A 15,981-nucleotide genomic window follows, 5' to 3' on the forward strand; every position below is an offset into this window, starting at 1 on the left:
GCATTCGTCTGTAGGATTGGATCGGATAAGATTGGATGAAAATGGACAGGCGGTCCGTTCTCATCCAGTATCCCATAGAGAAGAGCGGGGATCTGACAGCTCCATCTCTGCAAAGTAAGCGGATACAGACAGACCTGTCATCCGCCTGCTCAGCGGGGATCGGCGGATCAATTTCTCTCTCTTCCCCCTGCTGAGCAAAACGGAGTCAATCAGGTGCACCGCCCGTGTGAAAGTAGCCTATGTCTATGCACACATAGGCTTTTAGGGGCAGAAATCTGAATGCAGCCAAATACGCTTTCAGGAAAGGAACGTTTGGGCAGAAAAAACACCTAATGCGCCTAAATGCATGTTTAGTGCTTGAAGGTTAATTTTAATGGCCAGAATAAATTGATATTCTTGGCAATAAAATGAATAAACGTCCAAACGCTTGACACTCCTGAGCTCATCTAAACGCGTTAGAAATTTGTGGCTTTGGCCATTTATAACCTTGCTTTTCTCCTGTCAGCCACTCCCTGCACCCACTTTCAGAATTTAATAACAGGAGGGCTACGTGTAGCTCCGCCCACATGGCCATACCAGTCATTCAGAGGATGAATGAACTACATCTACCATCAGTCTCCACAGCCGACGGCTTGTAGTTCTCAATGAATTGCGTAGCTGCTGGTGAGCGTCCTTGTAATTCACTCATCCTTCCTGCAATTTAGCAACTGGCCGCCTGTATCAGAGGTTCAGGCAAACGGTGTGCTGAGAGTCTGCAGGATCCTGGCATTGCACTTGTGATCTGCTAATTGTGGGTGCAATGCCTTACAGGCTGCAGAGTAAAAAAAATAAATGCACATTTTTTTTTCCTGCCGGGAGATGCTTTTATTTTTTTATTTTTTTTGTGAAAGGTGAACTTGGCCTTCAGTCCACATCACATTGGGCTGATTCGACATGCAATTTGACATGTCAAATCAGAGCCTATTGCCGGCAATGGCACTGCCCGAATTGCTAAGACGCCGACTTTGCGCCGCCGCACCGATTCTCAAAAGTAGTTTTTGCACTAATTTTGGCGACTGTGCATCTGTGCAGGAACCCACCCCCGAAGTCGGACTGAAAATGCCTGTTTGAAATCGTGCGAGTTCAGCTAAGCTCACTCGATTTCAAACCCGCCTTCAGTGTGAACCTACACTTCATGTCGAGCTAAAAATAGAAAGGCATTTCAATCTGGTGAGTTGCTGACTTATGGGTGTTGGTCGCTGGAGCACAGAGTGAACACGTTTATTAACATAAGAAGATCCCACACCTGAGCACTTTGGAAATAGAAGTTTATTTAATGAACTTTATTCACGTCATAATGATCACATGAATTTTATTGCACAATTGGTTTCAGCACATAAGCATGTCATAGTATTGATTTCATTGTATGTATAAATTGAATTATTCATTTAGTTCACTTGTTTTCTTTTATTGAATTCATCGATTTTTATTTGGATATTTTTGCACATATTGATTTTTTTTTTTTTTTTTTTTTTTATCCTCTTACCATCTCTGAGATAGTGAAATTAGCCTTCTACAAAATAGGCTAAATTTTGCCCTTAGCTGTAATGCTAATTTTATGCAATTATTTAAGGTTCTCTATAAATTTGAGACTTAACTGTCATGTTTTTATGGTATCCACAACCCCAAGAGTGCTAATACATCTTTGGTAGAAGGTGAAATGGATTTACTAGATCCTGATCCTAGATTTAATGATTGGTGGACCTGAAAGCTCTCCAAATCGTATAACAACGAATGCTACGTTGAAAACTTGATATCTTATGAAACCCCATTCAGGCCCAAATCCAATTATTTTTATTTTTTTTATGCACAACATGCTAAAAGGGAATTCATAAAAATGTATTCTGCCATGATCTAACCGGATAACCATTAAAATATATCAAGAACCCAGTAAAACCCAATAATCTGTCTAGCATTGGAAACCCTTAAAGGGATTTTAAAGGCAGAACATTTTTATTTTTTTTATTTTTTAAATCTTAATGCATTCTAAAAAAAAAACACCTGTGTGCAGCCCCCCCGATACTTACTTACCTGAGCACGTCTTTATGCAGCAATGTTGCAGGAGTTTCTCAGCTGCCCAGGACTCCCCTCCTCATTGGTTGAGACAGCAGTTGGACACGATCGGCTCCCGCTGCTTTCAGTCAGCCAATCAGGAGACAGGAGTAGGGGCCAGGTCGCGGCTCTGTGTCTGAATGGATAAGGGAGCTGTGGCTTAGCTCGGGTGCCCCCATAGCAAGCTGCTTGCTGTGCGGTCACTCAACAGGAGGGAGGGGCCAGGAGCACAGGAGGAGGACCTGGGCCACTCTGTGCAAAACCAACTGATCAGAGCAGGTAAGTATAACCTGTTTTGTTCTTTAAAAAAAAAAATACTTTTTACAAGTTTACAATCACTTTAAGGCTTCTTTCACACGGTCCGCCTCCGCAGGCGGATCCGTGTTGCTCAGCGGGGATCGATCCGCGATCCCCGCTGAGCCGGGCGGATGACAGCTCCGTCTCCGCTTGCAGAGCGGAGAGGGAGGTGTCTCAGCCCCCGCTGCCCTCTATGGGGGATCGGAGGAGAGCGGACCGCTTGTCCGCTCTCATCAGATCTGCTCCGCTCTGATTACTGAACGGATGGAAAAATAGGGTTTCCATCCGTCCAGATTTCAGCACAGGATCGGATGCGGATGGCAGCGGGTGTCAGCGGAGGTGACCTCCGCTGACACCCGCTGCCCCATAGAGCTGCATGGAGGATCCGATCAGATCCGCCTAAAAAACTGACAGGCGGATCTGATCGGACCGCCCGTGTGAAAGAGCCCTAAGAGTAATAAAGATCCAGTTACAAAATAGGGAAGATTGATTTATGAAAGCTTTTAGACTTCTATCTGCTACTCAAACATATTAAGCATTCCCTAGAGGTCCCCTTCCCCTATTTAAACCTTTTTACCCAGCATAATGGAGGAGGCTTTTTGTCTGGTGGTTATTACTTAAACTGAAAAGTCCTTTCTGGTTAGAGAGTACTATATCTAAGACCCACTTCCAAGGAGACAGCAGGTTAACTTTTAACTTCCTCAAAGTAGTTGCTGCCACCCAAGCTGAAAAAGATTCCTCATAGCCTATTTCACAGGCTCAAAGAAATTGCACCAAAAAGCAAGATTTTATTGATCAAGGCCATGTCCTGAATAATAAATTGCTGGGAAAAGGCTACAGAATAGATCATATACATATTATATATATCTATATCTCATATATATATCTCTATATATCTATATCTATCTCTTAAAAATAACAAACATGTTAGGCTTTGTACACATATTGGCGTCCTGGATCGTTGGCATAATCACCACGATTCTGCTCACAAACACAATTTGCGGGACTCTATATGTGCGATTTTACCACCATTCGTCGGGCGACAATCGCGGCAAAGTCGGGCCATATTTGAGGTGCCATTGGAAGTGACAGGAATCACACGGGCGTCCCATGATTTGCCGTGATTCGGAATTGTGGCGATTCTGCCTGTGATCTGGGACACCAATATGTGAACAGAGCCTAATGCTTACCAGTACCTGCTCTGTGCAGTGGTTTTGCACAGAACAGCCCAGATTCTCCTCTTTTTGGGTCCCTCCCCAGGCGCTTCTGGCCCCTCCATCCTGCTGAATGACCCCAAAGCAAGCAGTTTTGCTATGGGGGCACTCGAGCCGAGCCACTGCTCTGTGTGTCCATTGACAAGCAGCCAAGCCTCAGCCCCGTCCCCTCTCTATCCTCATTGGCTTACTGACTTTGACAGCAGCTGGAGGCAATGGCGCCCGCTGCTGTGTCTCATCCAATCGCAGGGGAGAGTTCCAGGCAGCCGAGGTTCTTGTGCAACGTCGCTGAATCGAGATGGGGCTCAGGTTAGTATTGGGGCTGGGGGGGCTGCTGTACACTGAAGGTTTTTAATCTTAATGCATTAAGATAAAAAACCTTCTGCCTTTAGAACCATTTGACTCCTATGCCCTCTATTTTCCACATACAGTGGATATAAAAAGTGTATGTGTGTGTGTATATATGTATGTGTGTATATACACACACACACACACACACACACACACACACACACACACACACACACACACACACACACACACACACACACACACACACACACACACACACACACACACACACACACACACACACACACACACACACACACACACACACACACACACACACACACACACACACACACATTATTTTTTTTTTTTTTTATTACAGCTACATCTCTAAATCCTAGAGTTGGGTTAGCATATGGGAATTACATAAACTATACATAGGATTTAGCAGTATTCTGTACAATGGAACTAATTTTAAAGCCCAGCTCAACCAAAAAAAGAAAAAAAGTTTTGTCTTTTAGATATAGTTTATTTAATGTGGCCCATCTGCCCTGTTAATGGCAGGCAAATGCCTTATAGTATATTAAATAAATATAATTCTTTAATTTGTTGTTCAACGTGTCTATATGTACTGTATAATCCTCTAAATTCTCTTTTGTTGTTTTGCAGATGGTGTTATGAATGGTGACTTTTATCAGGTAAAATACATTTCTACACTATACCTTTTTATAGATGGTGACCTATCCTAGGCATTCATTAGTCCGCTTTATCTACAGCGCCCTTTATGTTGCAATCACTGCAATGGTGTACAGCTGCAAGAAAAAGTATGTGAACCCGTTGGAAGGATATGGATTTCTGCACAAATTGGTCATAAAATGTGATCTGATCATCATCTAAGTCACAACAATAGACAATCACAGTCTGCTTAGACTAATAACACACAAAGAATGAAATGTTGCCATGTTTTTATTGAACACACCATGTAAACATTCACAGTGCAGGTGGAAAAAGTATGTGAACCCTTGGATTTAATAACTTATTGAACCTCCTTTGGCAGCAATAACTTCAACCAAACGTTTCCTGTAGTTGCAGATCAGACGTGCACAATGGTCAGGAGTAATTCTTGACCATTCCTCTTTACAGAACTGTTTCAGTTCAGCAATATTCTTGGGATGTCTGGTGTAAATCGCTTTCTTGAGGTCATGCCACACCATCTCAAGCCACACCATCTCAATCGGGTTGAGGTCAGGACTCTGACTGGGCTACTTCAAAAGGCGTATTTTCTTCTGTTTAAGCCATTCTGTTGTTGATTTACTTCTATGCTTTGGGTCATTGTCCTTTTGCAACACCCATCTTCTGTTGGGCTTCAGCTGGTAGACTGGTGGCCTTAAGTTCTCCTGCAAAATGTATTGATAAACTTGGGAATTAATTTTTCCTTTTAATGATAGCAATCCGTCCAGGCCCTGACGCAGCAAAGCAGCCCCAAACCATGATCCCCCCCCCCCACCACCATACTTCACAGTTGGGATTAGGGATGCACCGATCCGATATTCGGATCGGATATCTGCTCCGATATGGCCATAATAGCTGGATCAGGGGATCGGTAAAATGAACAGATCCATGGGCCGATCCGGTTTTGCTCTTTAGCTGTGAGGGAGCAGAGAAGAACAGCTGTCAAAGAAAAATAAAAGAGCCTCCTGCAAATGCCTGTCAGTCTCCCAGTTAAGTAAACACAATGAATACAATGTATCTTTTCGTTCCGTCTGCCGAAGGAGGGAAGTTTAACCTCTTAAATGCACAATTGTTATAAGGTATCTGCCGCTATCGATCCGGAAGTATTATTTTGTTATAAACTCACAAAACAGTACTTCCGGATCGGACTCGGGATTGGTGAATTCACAAAGCAAAAGATCGGGATCGGGACCAAAAAAGTCGGGTTGGTGCATCCCTAGTTGGGATGAGGTTTTGATGTTGGTGTGCTGTGCCTTTTTCACCACACAGTGTTGTGTGTTTCTTCCAAACAACTCAACTTTGGTTTCATCTGTCCACAGAATATTTTGCCAGTACTGCTGTGGAACATCCAGGTGCTCTTGTGCAAACTGTAAATGTGCAGCAATGTTTTGTTTGGACAGCAGTGGCTTCCTCTGTGGTATCCTCCCATGAAATCCATTCTTGTTTAGTGTTTTACATATTGTAGATTCTCTAACAGGGATGTTAGCATTTTCCAGTGACTTTTGTAAGTCTTTAGCTGACACTCTAGGATTCTTCTTCACCTCACTGAGCAGTCTGCGCTGTACTCTTGCAGTCATCTTTACAGGACGGCCACTCCTAGGGAGAGTAGCAGCAGTGCTGAACTTTCTCCATTTATAGACAATTTGTCTTACCGTGGACTGATGAACAGTAAGGCTTTTGAAGATACTTTTATAACCCTTTCCAGCTTTATGCAAGTCAACAATTCTTAATCGTAGGTCTTCTGAGAGCTCTTTTGTGCGAGGCATCATTTACATCAGGCAATGCTTCTTGTGAAAAGTAAACCCAGAACTGGTGTGTGTTTTTTATAGGGCAGGGCAGCTGTAACCAACACCTCCAATCTCATCTCATTGATTGGACTCCAGTTGGCTGACATCTCACTCCAATTAGCGATTGGAGATGTCATTAGTCTAGGGGTTCACATACTTTTTCCACCTGCACTGTGAATTTTTACATGGTTTGTTCAATAAAAACATAGCAACATTTCATTCTTTGTGTGTTATTAGTTTAAGCAGACTGTTATTGTCTATTGTTGTGACTTAGATGATGATCAGATCACATTTTATGACCAATTTGTGCAGAAATCCATATCATTCCAAAGGGTTCACATACTTTTTCCTGCAGCTGTACATCTACATCTTTGTGTGGCTGATGTCCTTTTTGATAAATGCAATCAGATATTATGTGAATAAAGATCTTTGGTGTGGGGATGCATTCTTGTGATCTCTTTAGTAGAATGAGCATTTAGTGAGATAAGTAGATTACATGTATTAATCCTGATGTAGACAGCTTGTTACTGTAGTTTTAAAATAGAACTTCTTAAGGTGATCACTTGGCTAGAAAAATGGACACTTCAGACTAGTGTAGTTTATAAGCATAGTATACAGTGTGTTTGCCTGTGGCAGCTGTAGTATTTCGATTAGAGAATGTAAATAATGTTTTGGACTGCTAATGGATGGTCTCTTTTGCCTGCCCATTTTCAGATATGTTTTTTAAAATTTTCTCATGGGTTAAACCTGGTCATTTTCTGGCTGATGGCTTATCTTTTGCACTTGTACTACAAGAAACCTTTTATAATTTATTTTTTATTTTTTTTTTTCTTTGGCTTGGGTCCTATTTGCAGCATGTGCATTGGGCTGCTTTGCTCAACACAGGCCAAATGGAAAAACAAACCGAAATTTCTTATTTTGGCCATGCCCAGTTCACACCTCACACCAATGTGTTGCATTATGAGTAAAAACGGGACATGCTGCATTTAAACTTGCCACAATGCATTACTGTGCATTAAAACACTTGTTAACTCCCTTAGCGGTAACCCCAAGTGTGACTCGGGGTGGATTTTTCATACCTATATCGGTATCCCAGAGTCACGCTCGGGGTAGATGTGCAGAGCCTGCAGCGGGGTTCCTTACCTTCTCCTGGCGATCCAACAATGATCTCACATTGCTGTGATCGCCGCTGAGATCCCCGCCGCTCGTCCGTCGGTCTGACTTCCTGGTTCCGTTCCCTGCAGCAGCAATGGTGCATGGGTGCGGAACTAGGGAGGGAAATTCAAATGTTACACAAAACACAAACACATAAAAAGGAGGTGATACTGTGTAATCTGAGAGGATTACACTGTATCACCTTAGTATCAGAAAAATATCAAATATTATAAATTGTAAATTCTAAATTATATTGAGAGAGATATATATATATATATATATATTACACAATATATTTTATAATTAATAATATATTATAAATATCAAAAAATTGTACCGCTTTTGGTACATAATCCCTGACATAATTGTACCATCAGGGAGGTTAAGGAAAGAAAATAAATGTATTAATGCAACCTGGTAAAGAGTGGTGTAGGTCAACAGAAGTGCATGTGAATGTCAACACACATTAAATGCAATGGAAAGGGTGTGAATCCAGTCTTGGGCTTTCGCCACGTAATTGCATTTAAAGATGCACTTTTTAAAATCTGTCTCACAAGTGTATGTATGTATGTATGTATGTATATGTGTATATATATATATATATATATATATATATATATATATATATATATATATATATATATATAATATATATATTATAGTAAAACCTTGGTTTGTGAGTAACTTGGTTTAAGAGCGCTTTGCAAGACAAGCAAAATTTTCAAATAAATATTGACTTGATATACAAGCGATGTCTTGATATACAAGTAGCCTCAATTCACAGCTGAGTATAAGAGAGAAGAGAGGCGCCTCTAAGTGTAGCAATATGGTTAAATTTAATGACGGTTCAACATTTAGCAACTCACATGGTTGATGATTGGAACAGGCACATCTAAGAATGCAGGCATCAGGGGTAAAGCTGTCCACATAGACCATCCTCCACACTGCCATCTACGTCATCCCTTCCATGCTGCCCCTCCCTTTCGGATCGCTTTAATGCAGGGTGGTGCAGAAGATAGTCTATGTGGACAGCTTTACCCCGGATGCCTGCATACTTAGATGTGCCTGTTTTATTTAGCAACCATATGAGTTGCTAAATGTTGTACCTTCATTAAATGGAACCATATTGCTACACTTAGAGGCGCCTCTCTTCTCTTTGATACTCTGTAGCTCCTGCTGGATTTTGCTTCCAATCCCCTTGTGGAAGAGGCTATTTGTGGATGGACATTTTATGGTTACACAACCTATCGCAATGCTATAATCTTTTTATATGGATTATAAACTGAAGGATTTATGAATAAATGGTTGTGGAACGAATTATCTGAGTTTCCATTATTTCTTATGGGGAAATTTGCTTTGATATAAGAGTGCTTTGGATTACAAGCATGTTTCCAGAACTAATTATGCTCGCAATCCAAGGGTTTACTGTATATGTGTATATGTATATATGTGTATATGTATGTATGTGTGTGTGTATATATATTAGGGCTGGGCGATAAATCGATTTAATCGATTTATCGATTTTTTAGTTTGAAACGATTTTTTTTTTTTAAACTCGAGTTTTTTTTACAATACTTTTTCCTGCCTTGTGCAGCCACCGAACTCGCCAGTAACGGACCTGCGGGGCGGGCGGGCGGTGCGTCTGTACAGGCCGGGGCTGCGGCGCGCTGTGATGGGTAAAGTCTCCCCGGCCTGGATGTGACGTCAGCTGCCGGGAGAGGAAGCGGGCGGTGCGTCTGTACAGGTCAGGGGCTGTGATAGGATAGGTGCCTATCCTATCACAACCCCTGGCCTGTAAAGACGGACCGCCCGCTTCCTCTCCCGGCAGCTGACGTCACATCCAGGCCGGGGAGACTTTACCCATCACAGCGCGCCGCAGCCCCGGTGTTCTAAAATTCAGCGTACCGAACAAATGCTTGCAGTGAGTGCCCAGGATTCCTTTATTTTTCATTGCCTGTGGGGATTAAAAAAAAAAAAAAATGACAAGTATTCATATACAATATCTGCTTGTGTACATCTTCTCTTTCTGATTAGCTTGGACGTATTAAGGGTTCTTGTCCAAACCCACCTGAGCGAGCCTGCCAGGAAACTGTCTCCTGTAGTGGGCCAATGGTCTTGGTCAGGGAATTCTCTAAACCACAATTACAGGACTCGTCACTTCCGGTGATGGGAGTCTCAAGTGCGCATGCGCACAAGACATTATCTTGGTTTGGTAAACTTATAACACATAGCGAGCAGTTGAAAGAGAGGAGGCGGGGCTGAGGTGGGACGGAAGACACCGCCGCGTCATCTGCAGAACTGTATAGAGGAGGCGGGACGGAGGTGCGGCCGTGTAATAAATGCAGGACTTTAGCGACTCCTTGTTTTATTATCTTTAGTAATTATCGTATTATTTATCCTTAGGATTTCATTACATTTAGTATTTCTTATTTTGTATTATAGAAATACTAATTGTTATTAAATCCTAAGGATAAATAATACGATAATTACTAAAGATAATAAAACAGAAGGAGTCGCTTAAGCTCTGCATTTATTACACGGCCGCTCCTCCATCCCGCCTCCTCCGCCAGCTCTGCATATGTGCCTCCGTCCCTAATGTCTCCACGACGCGGCGGTGTCCTCCATCCTCCGTCGCACCTCAGCCCCGCCTCCTCTCAATCAGCTGTCCGCTCTCTGTTATAATTTTTCCAAACCTCGAAAAATGTCTTCTGCGCATGCGCACGGACGACTCCTATCAGCTGTTTTGTGATGCTCTGTCACCGGAAGTGACGAGGTCCGATTTTTTTTTTTTTTTTTTTTTTTTTCACGGGTCCGACAAAATTTTACAACACCGGCCTGTACAAACGCACCGCCCGCCCCGCAGCTGACGTCACATCCAGGCCGGGGAGACTGTACCTATTACAGCGCGCCGCAGCCCGAGCCCCAGCCTGTACAGACGCACCGCCTGCCCCGCAGCTGACGTCACATCCAGGCCGGGGAGACTGTACCTATCACAGCGCGGTGGTCCGTCAGAGTCAGACACACCTATACAGCGCTTTTCCTTCTCCTCAGTCCTCCCTCCAGACTCTGCAGTCATTTTTTAAGTGCATTGCAAAAAAAAAATCGAAACTCGAATTTTTCTTTAAAAATCGAAGATTTTTTTTTTAGGCAAAATCGCCCAGCCCTAATAAATATATATATATATATATAATATATATATATATATATATATATATATATATATATATATATATATATATATATATTTTTTTTTTTATTTTTAAGGAAAGCGCACAGCAAACCTTAACTAGTTCAGTACCTAAGCTTTTTTGTTTTTCCCTTTTGCACACTAGTTAAAATGCACTTTTTAGACCTGAAGATTAGTTAAAACCCTCAAATATGTTTTCTGAAAGCAGAGGCCCCGGAGAATAAATGTTTTTTTTAATTGCAATTTTTTATTTCGCATGACTAAAGTTGATTTTACTGCCCGCAAACAACAATATATCACCCAAATGTTTGGTAAATATAAAAGATAAGGTTGCAGTTTGGAATAAACAGATATTTAGTATGTCAATATAGAAATAAGTTGCGCTAAAAGATGAGACATCTATATGATATAAAAGTCCGTGATAAAGTCCATATATATATATATATATATATACACATATACACATATATATATATATATATATATATATATATATATATATATATATATATATATATACACGACAGGTGAAGTGACTGTGCAGGTACCGCTTACCGGAAACATATGTTATAAAGGCCAAAGTAAAGCAGATGACTCCAGAAGTCCTCAGGAAGTGGACGCCAGTGAGCCACGTGTTTCCTGGATGGGTCTCCTCAGTGCAGCATTACCATGTGAAATACAAAAATACAAACGCCATAGCGTAAAACCAAAATGACAAAAAGAAAGAAACACCCCAAGTCATTAGGAATGCCAAAAATTCAGGTGTTGAAAGTGAGTCTGGTGAATAGACGTGATTGCAGAAAATCTCAAACCCCACTGGAGCTTAATAGGTACTTCTTACCAGAGTATGAAAGGTAATCAGCAAACAGATAAGATCAGAAAGCCTCCCCCAGTAGGACTGCAGCTTACCAAAGGAACAGATGTGATGAGCATAAACAAAGGAGGTCCCAACCATGCAAAGCGGAGAGGGCAAGACCGTATAAAAATACCCTTACCGACTCCAGATAATATTGAGGCAGAGGGGTAATCAGAGGACCAATCCAATAGTACTTCCACTGGGGACACTGCTGGGGACTCGGGATGCAGGTGAAGGAATCAACCGTAAAATACAAAAAGGCACACCATAGCATAAAACCCACGGATGATTTATTAATAAAAAGGCAAACACTTACAAACATCAGATGTCAAGAGCCAAAAAAGGAGAGAGGTGACAGCCGCCGGCCGGCCGGCTCCGCTCGCCCGTCCTTCGTGGACAATAACATGAAGGTGACGTCAGCACGCCGTGACCTGACGCATTTCTTTAAAGATATTCTCAAAGGTGATGATAGTATGTCAAACCTTATAATTGTGTGCGCCAGTGAAGTTTGTCACAGGTTCACTGGCGCACACAATTATAAGCCTTGACCAAATATTATCCATAGGCAACTCTAGAAAAGCCCTTTACAGGTCATCAGTTTAGAGTTAATCAGGAATAATGGCCCTGGAATTTTTGCTCTCACTCTGGCATGCAGGGTGTTAATTTAAAATGTAGGGCAGTCACCATTTTCTATGTATCTAGGGGTTTAGGGGGCTTTTGTTACTATAACTGTTTAAAAAATAAAAAAAAAAATGATTGCTGTCACATAGGGGACTTATAGCCACCTATTTGGCAGAATATAGGCTTTGACAGGTTCTCATTCTCTTAGTTGTCTCTCCTGTGCTCTGTTAGCCGCTTCCTCTGTCACTGCTCCTGGGGAATTTCCGCTCCGGACCAGGAAGTGATGTAATGTATTATTCCCACTTCATTCCCTGGAGTGAGGATCACCTAAGTGTGTTTAAAATCCCTTAATCCCAAACAGTGCTGTGGTAAATGGGCAACTATTGTGAAGTGAATATACCTGGCACGTATTGGAAGGTAACCGGATTCTATGCAGCTTCTAAGCGTAGTTGGTGTGTTTGCACCTTGCCTGGTAGAGGAAACGCAGCTTGCCTGAAAGGCAGCACCCTATGTTTTTGTAAGACCAGAGTAGCTGATGTGCACCTGACTCAATGCATATAAACCTGAACCCCCCTCTAAAATGGATTATGGTGCTATAAACAAGAGGCAGAGGTATAGCAATCATGGCATCACTTGTATAACTATGGAAAGGGATAACACAGTCCTTCATAGGCCATCAAAGGTTAATTCCAGTGTACATTAACTGCAGCACCTCAGACTAAAGAGTATCTGTATAAGGATAAAGGGAACACGAGAGGGCACCAAACAAAGTGTAGCAATAGTAAACCTTTATTAAATAAAATACAATGGGCAGCTCACTGAAAAGGATGGCGGTCATTGCTCGTCATAAATATTATCAAGTTATCCGCTGATTAGAGACAGCACAATGTTAATGCTGTAACTTTGTTTTCTCTGGAACAGGAAAGTAATGGGCCAACAGATAGTTATGCAGCCATTTCCCACGCTGACCGTTTGCAATCAGAACCAGAAAGCATCCGGAAATGGAGAGAAGAGCAAAGGAGCCGTTTAGAAGTACTTGGTGAGCATATTGTTTATAGCCTATTGTCTCTTCCTTTTTCTTATTGTACTTCAGGAAGATGCACTGCACCATGGACAGTTAGAACAAATACAGTGTATTCAGAAGATCTTCAGAAAATTTTAAATGTTGTTATATTGTAGCCCAATACTATTGTTTAGATTCATTTTTTTTTTTTTTTTTTGGAGTCTCGAGTCTTTGGGTATGACATCGCAAACTTTGCACACCTGGTATGGAGAATTTTTTTGCCATTCTTTGCAAATCCTCTTCGCTCAGTCAGGTTGGATGGGAACCTTTTGGACAGCCATTTTCAGGTCTCCATTGATGTTCAATAGGGTTTAAGTCAGGGCCCTGGCTGGGACACTCTAGTACATTAACAGAGTTGTTTCTCAGTCAATTGAACAATATAATAGTGCACACATACACAAAAGTTGCTTTCAAATCTTGCAAGGCTACTTAAAAACGCCTGCTCTTATTAAGTAAATATGGGGATTTAGTCAAACCATATGGCCATATTGTGCTCAAGCCCACCACTTTGTCAAAGTACCCCATTTTCAGTGGGTCCCACACTATTAATAGAAAAGATTGTCTCTGAGCCACTCCTGTGTTGTCATGTTGGAAAGTGAACCATCAGTCCAGTCTGAGGTCCTGAGCACTGTGGAACAGGTTTTCATTTTCTCTGTACTTTTCTCCATTCAGTCTTCCCTCAACCCTGACTAATCTCCCAGTCCCTGCTGCTGGACAACACCCCCACAGCATGATGCTGCAACCACAATGCTTCACTGTTGGGATGGTATTGGGCAGGTGATGAGTGGTGCCTGGTTTCCTCCAGACACAGCGTTTAGAATTGAGACGAAATGGTTCAATCTTGTTTTCACCAAACCAGAAAATCTTGTTCCTCAGTCTGAAGGTCTTTCAAGTGTTTTCGTTGCAAACTCCAAGCAGGTTTTTATGTGTTTTTGCAGAGGGGCCACTCTGCCATAAAGCCCAGATCAGTGGAGGGCTGCGGTGATGGTTTTCCTTCTGGAACTTTGCCCCATAACCACACAGGATCTCTGGAGCTCAGAGTGATCATTTGGATTCTTGGTCACTTTTCTTAGGCCCTTTTTCCCCATTTCTCAGTTTGACCGGGTGACTAGCTCTTAGATGAGTCCTGGTTGTGTCAAGCTTCTTCTATTCGAGAAGTATGGAGACCACTGTGCTCTTGGCAACCTTCAGTGCAGCAGAATTTTTTATTTTTTTTTTGTAGCCTTCCCCAGATCTGTGCCTTGCAATTATCCGGTCTCTGAGCTCTGCAAGCAGTTCCTTTTGACCTCATAGTTTTTGCTCTGATACAGTATGAATTGTCAGCTCTGAGGCCTTTTATAGAAAGATGTGTGCCTTTCCAAATCATGTCCAATCAATTTAATTTACCACAGGTCGACTCCAGGTAAGGTGTAGAAACTTCTCAGCAACGATCAAGAGAAATGGGAGGCACCTAAGCTAAATTTCAAGTGTTGTTGCAAAGAGTCTGAATACTTATGCAAATGTGATATTTCAGTTTTTCCTTTTTGAATAAATTCAGACATTTCTAAAATTCTGTTTTCACTTTGTCATTTTGGTGTACTGGGTGTAAATTAAAGCAGTTGTAAAGTCTTCTTTTTGATTTGTACCTACAGGTAAGCCTGTAATAAGCTTTACCTGTAGGTACAGTGAATGTCTCCTAAACTGGCTCTGTTTAGGAGATATTCACACTGCATGCAGCTGGTGACGTCACCGGTGCATGTGCTCTGAAGGAATGACCTATCTAGTCCCTTCAGAGCTCTGTGCCACAGCCGTGACTCCTGCACGCATGCAGGAGAGTGACCTCATCGCAGCTAGCCCAATCAGGTGACCGAAGCACTCAAGCCTGGAAGGAACACCGGGTGAAGATGGAAGTTTTATGCAGTTTACTACCACTTTAATGAATTTAAACAACTGTAGTATCAGGCAGAAAATGAAAATAAAGTGAAAGGGGTCTGAATACTTTGACAGCACTGTATATGTCAGTAACCTCTTAAGAAATCATTCCTCCAAGTTTACCATTAACTTAATTAAAGGTGCTCATTTACCTGCTAATGTTGTACCCATCATTACACTTTGTTTCATGACGTGTTTATTACAGTCTTGACGTATATGCACAGTAATTGGGCCTCCTCCTAGTCTGTATCATATCTTTCCAGGGGTTTTCCAACAAACTCCAAAAAAGTGGAACTTAGAAGGGGTTGGCACCACCAAGACACTACTAAAATAATTATTTCTAATGGTTGCATCAATTAACCCTTTTAACCATGTGAAATGGTTCTCCAGGCCAGCACAAAATGTCAATGCTGCTTGATGAAAATAGAAACCTGGTATAAGTATGCATATAAGGGCTTCTAACTTTCCTCAGATGCAAACTTTTTAAAGATTAGTAATTAAGGCGTTATGGTTAGAGGCTCAGCATTTAGCAAGTCAGCTAACATTGTGAACCATCTGTCACCACAATTTTTAAAATATAAACTTTTCATTTTAGAGTAGGTAAGTAGTAATGTACCTGTGTTATGTTAAAGTTTTCCCTGTCCCAGAATCTCATATATTATTAATATTCCAGATAGTGGAAACTTTAACAGAAAGCATTTTGAAACTTTTTTTTCTTACGTCCTCCGACAGTCGCCGCCACTTCATAATCTTCACTAATGGGGTAATTGACCTTT

At 41.7% G+C, this 15,981-nt stretch overlaps 1 protein-coding gene across 3 annotated transcripts in view; it reads left to right on the forward strand.

The window, feature by feature from the left end:
- CLTA (clathrin light chain A) overlaps window positions 1-15,981 on the forward strand; it is a 60,127-nt gene that overhangs the window by 11,953 nt on the left and 32,193 nt on the right. For all 3 annotated transcript variants that reach the window (XM_082243075.1, XM_082243076.1, XM_082243077.1), the window contains exons 2-3: window positions 4,563-4,591; window positions 13,153-13,270. In XM_082243075.1, the coding sequence (XP_082099201.1) occupies window positions 4,563-4,591; window positions 13,153-13,270 (147 nt within the window). The remainder of the gene's footprint in view (window positions 1-4,562; window positions 4,592-13,152; window positions 13,271-15,981) is intronic.

The sequence above is a fragment of the Pelophylax lessonae genome (genome assembly GCF_965119305.1).
Source record: "Pelophylax lessonae genome assembly, chromosome: 1".
Lineage (NCBI taxonomy): Eukaryota > Metazoa > Chordata > Amphibia > Anura > Ranidae > Pelophylax > Pelophylax lessonae.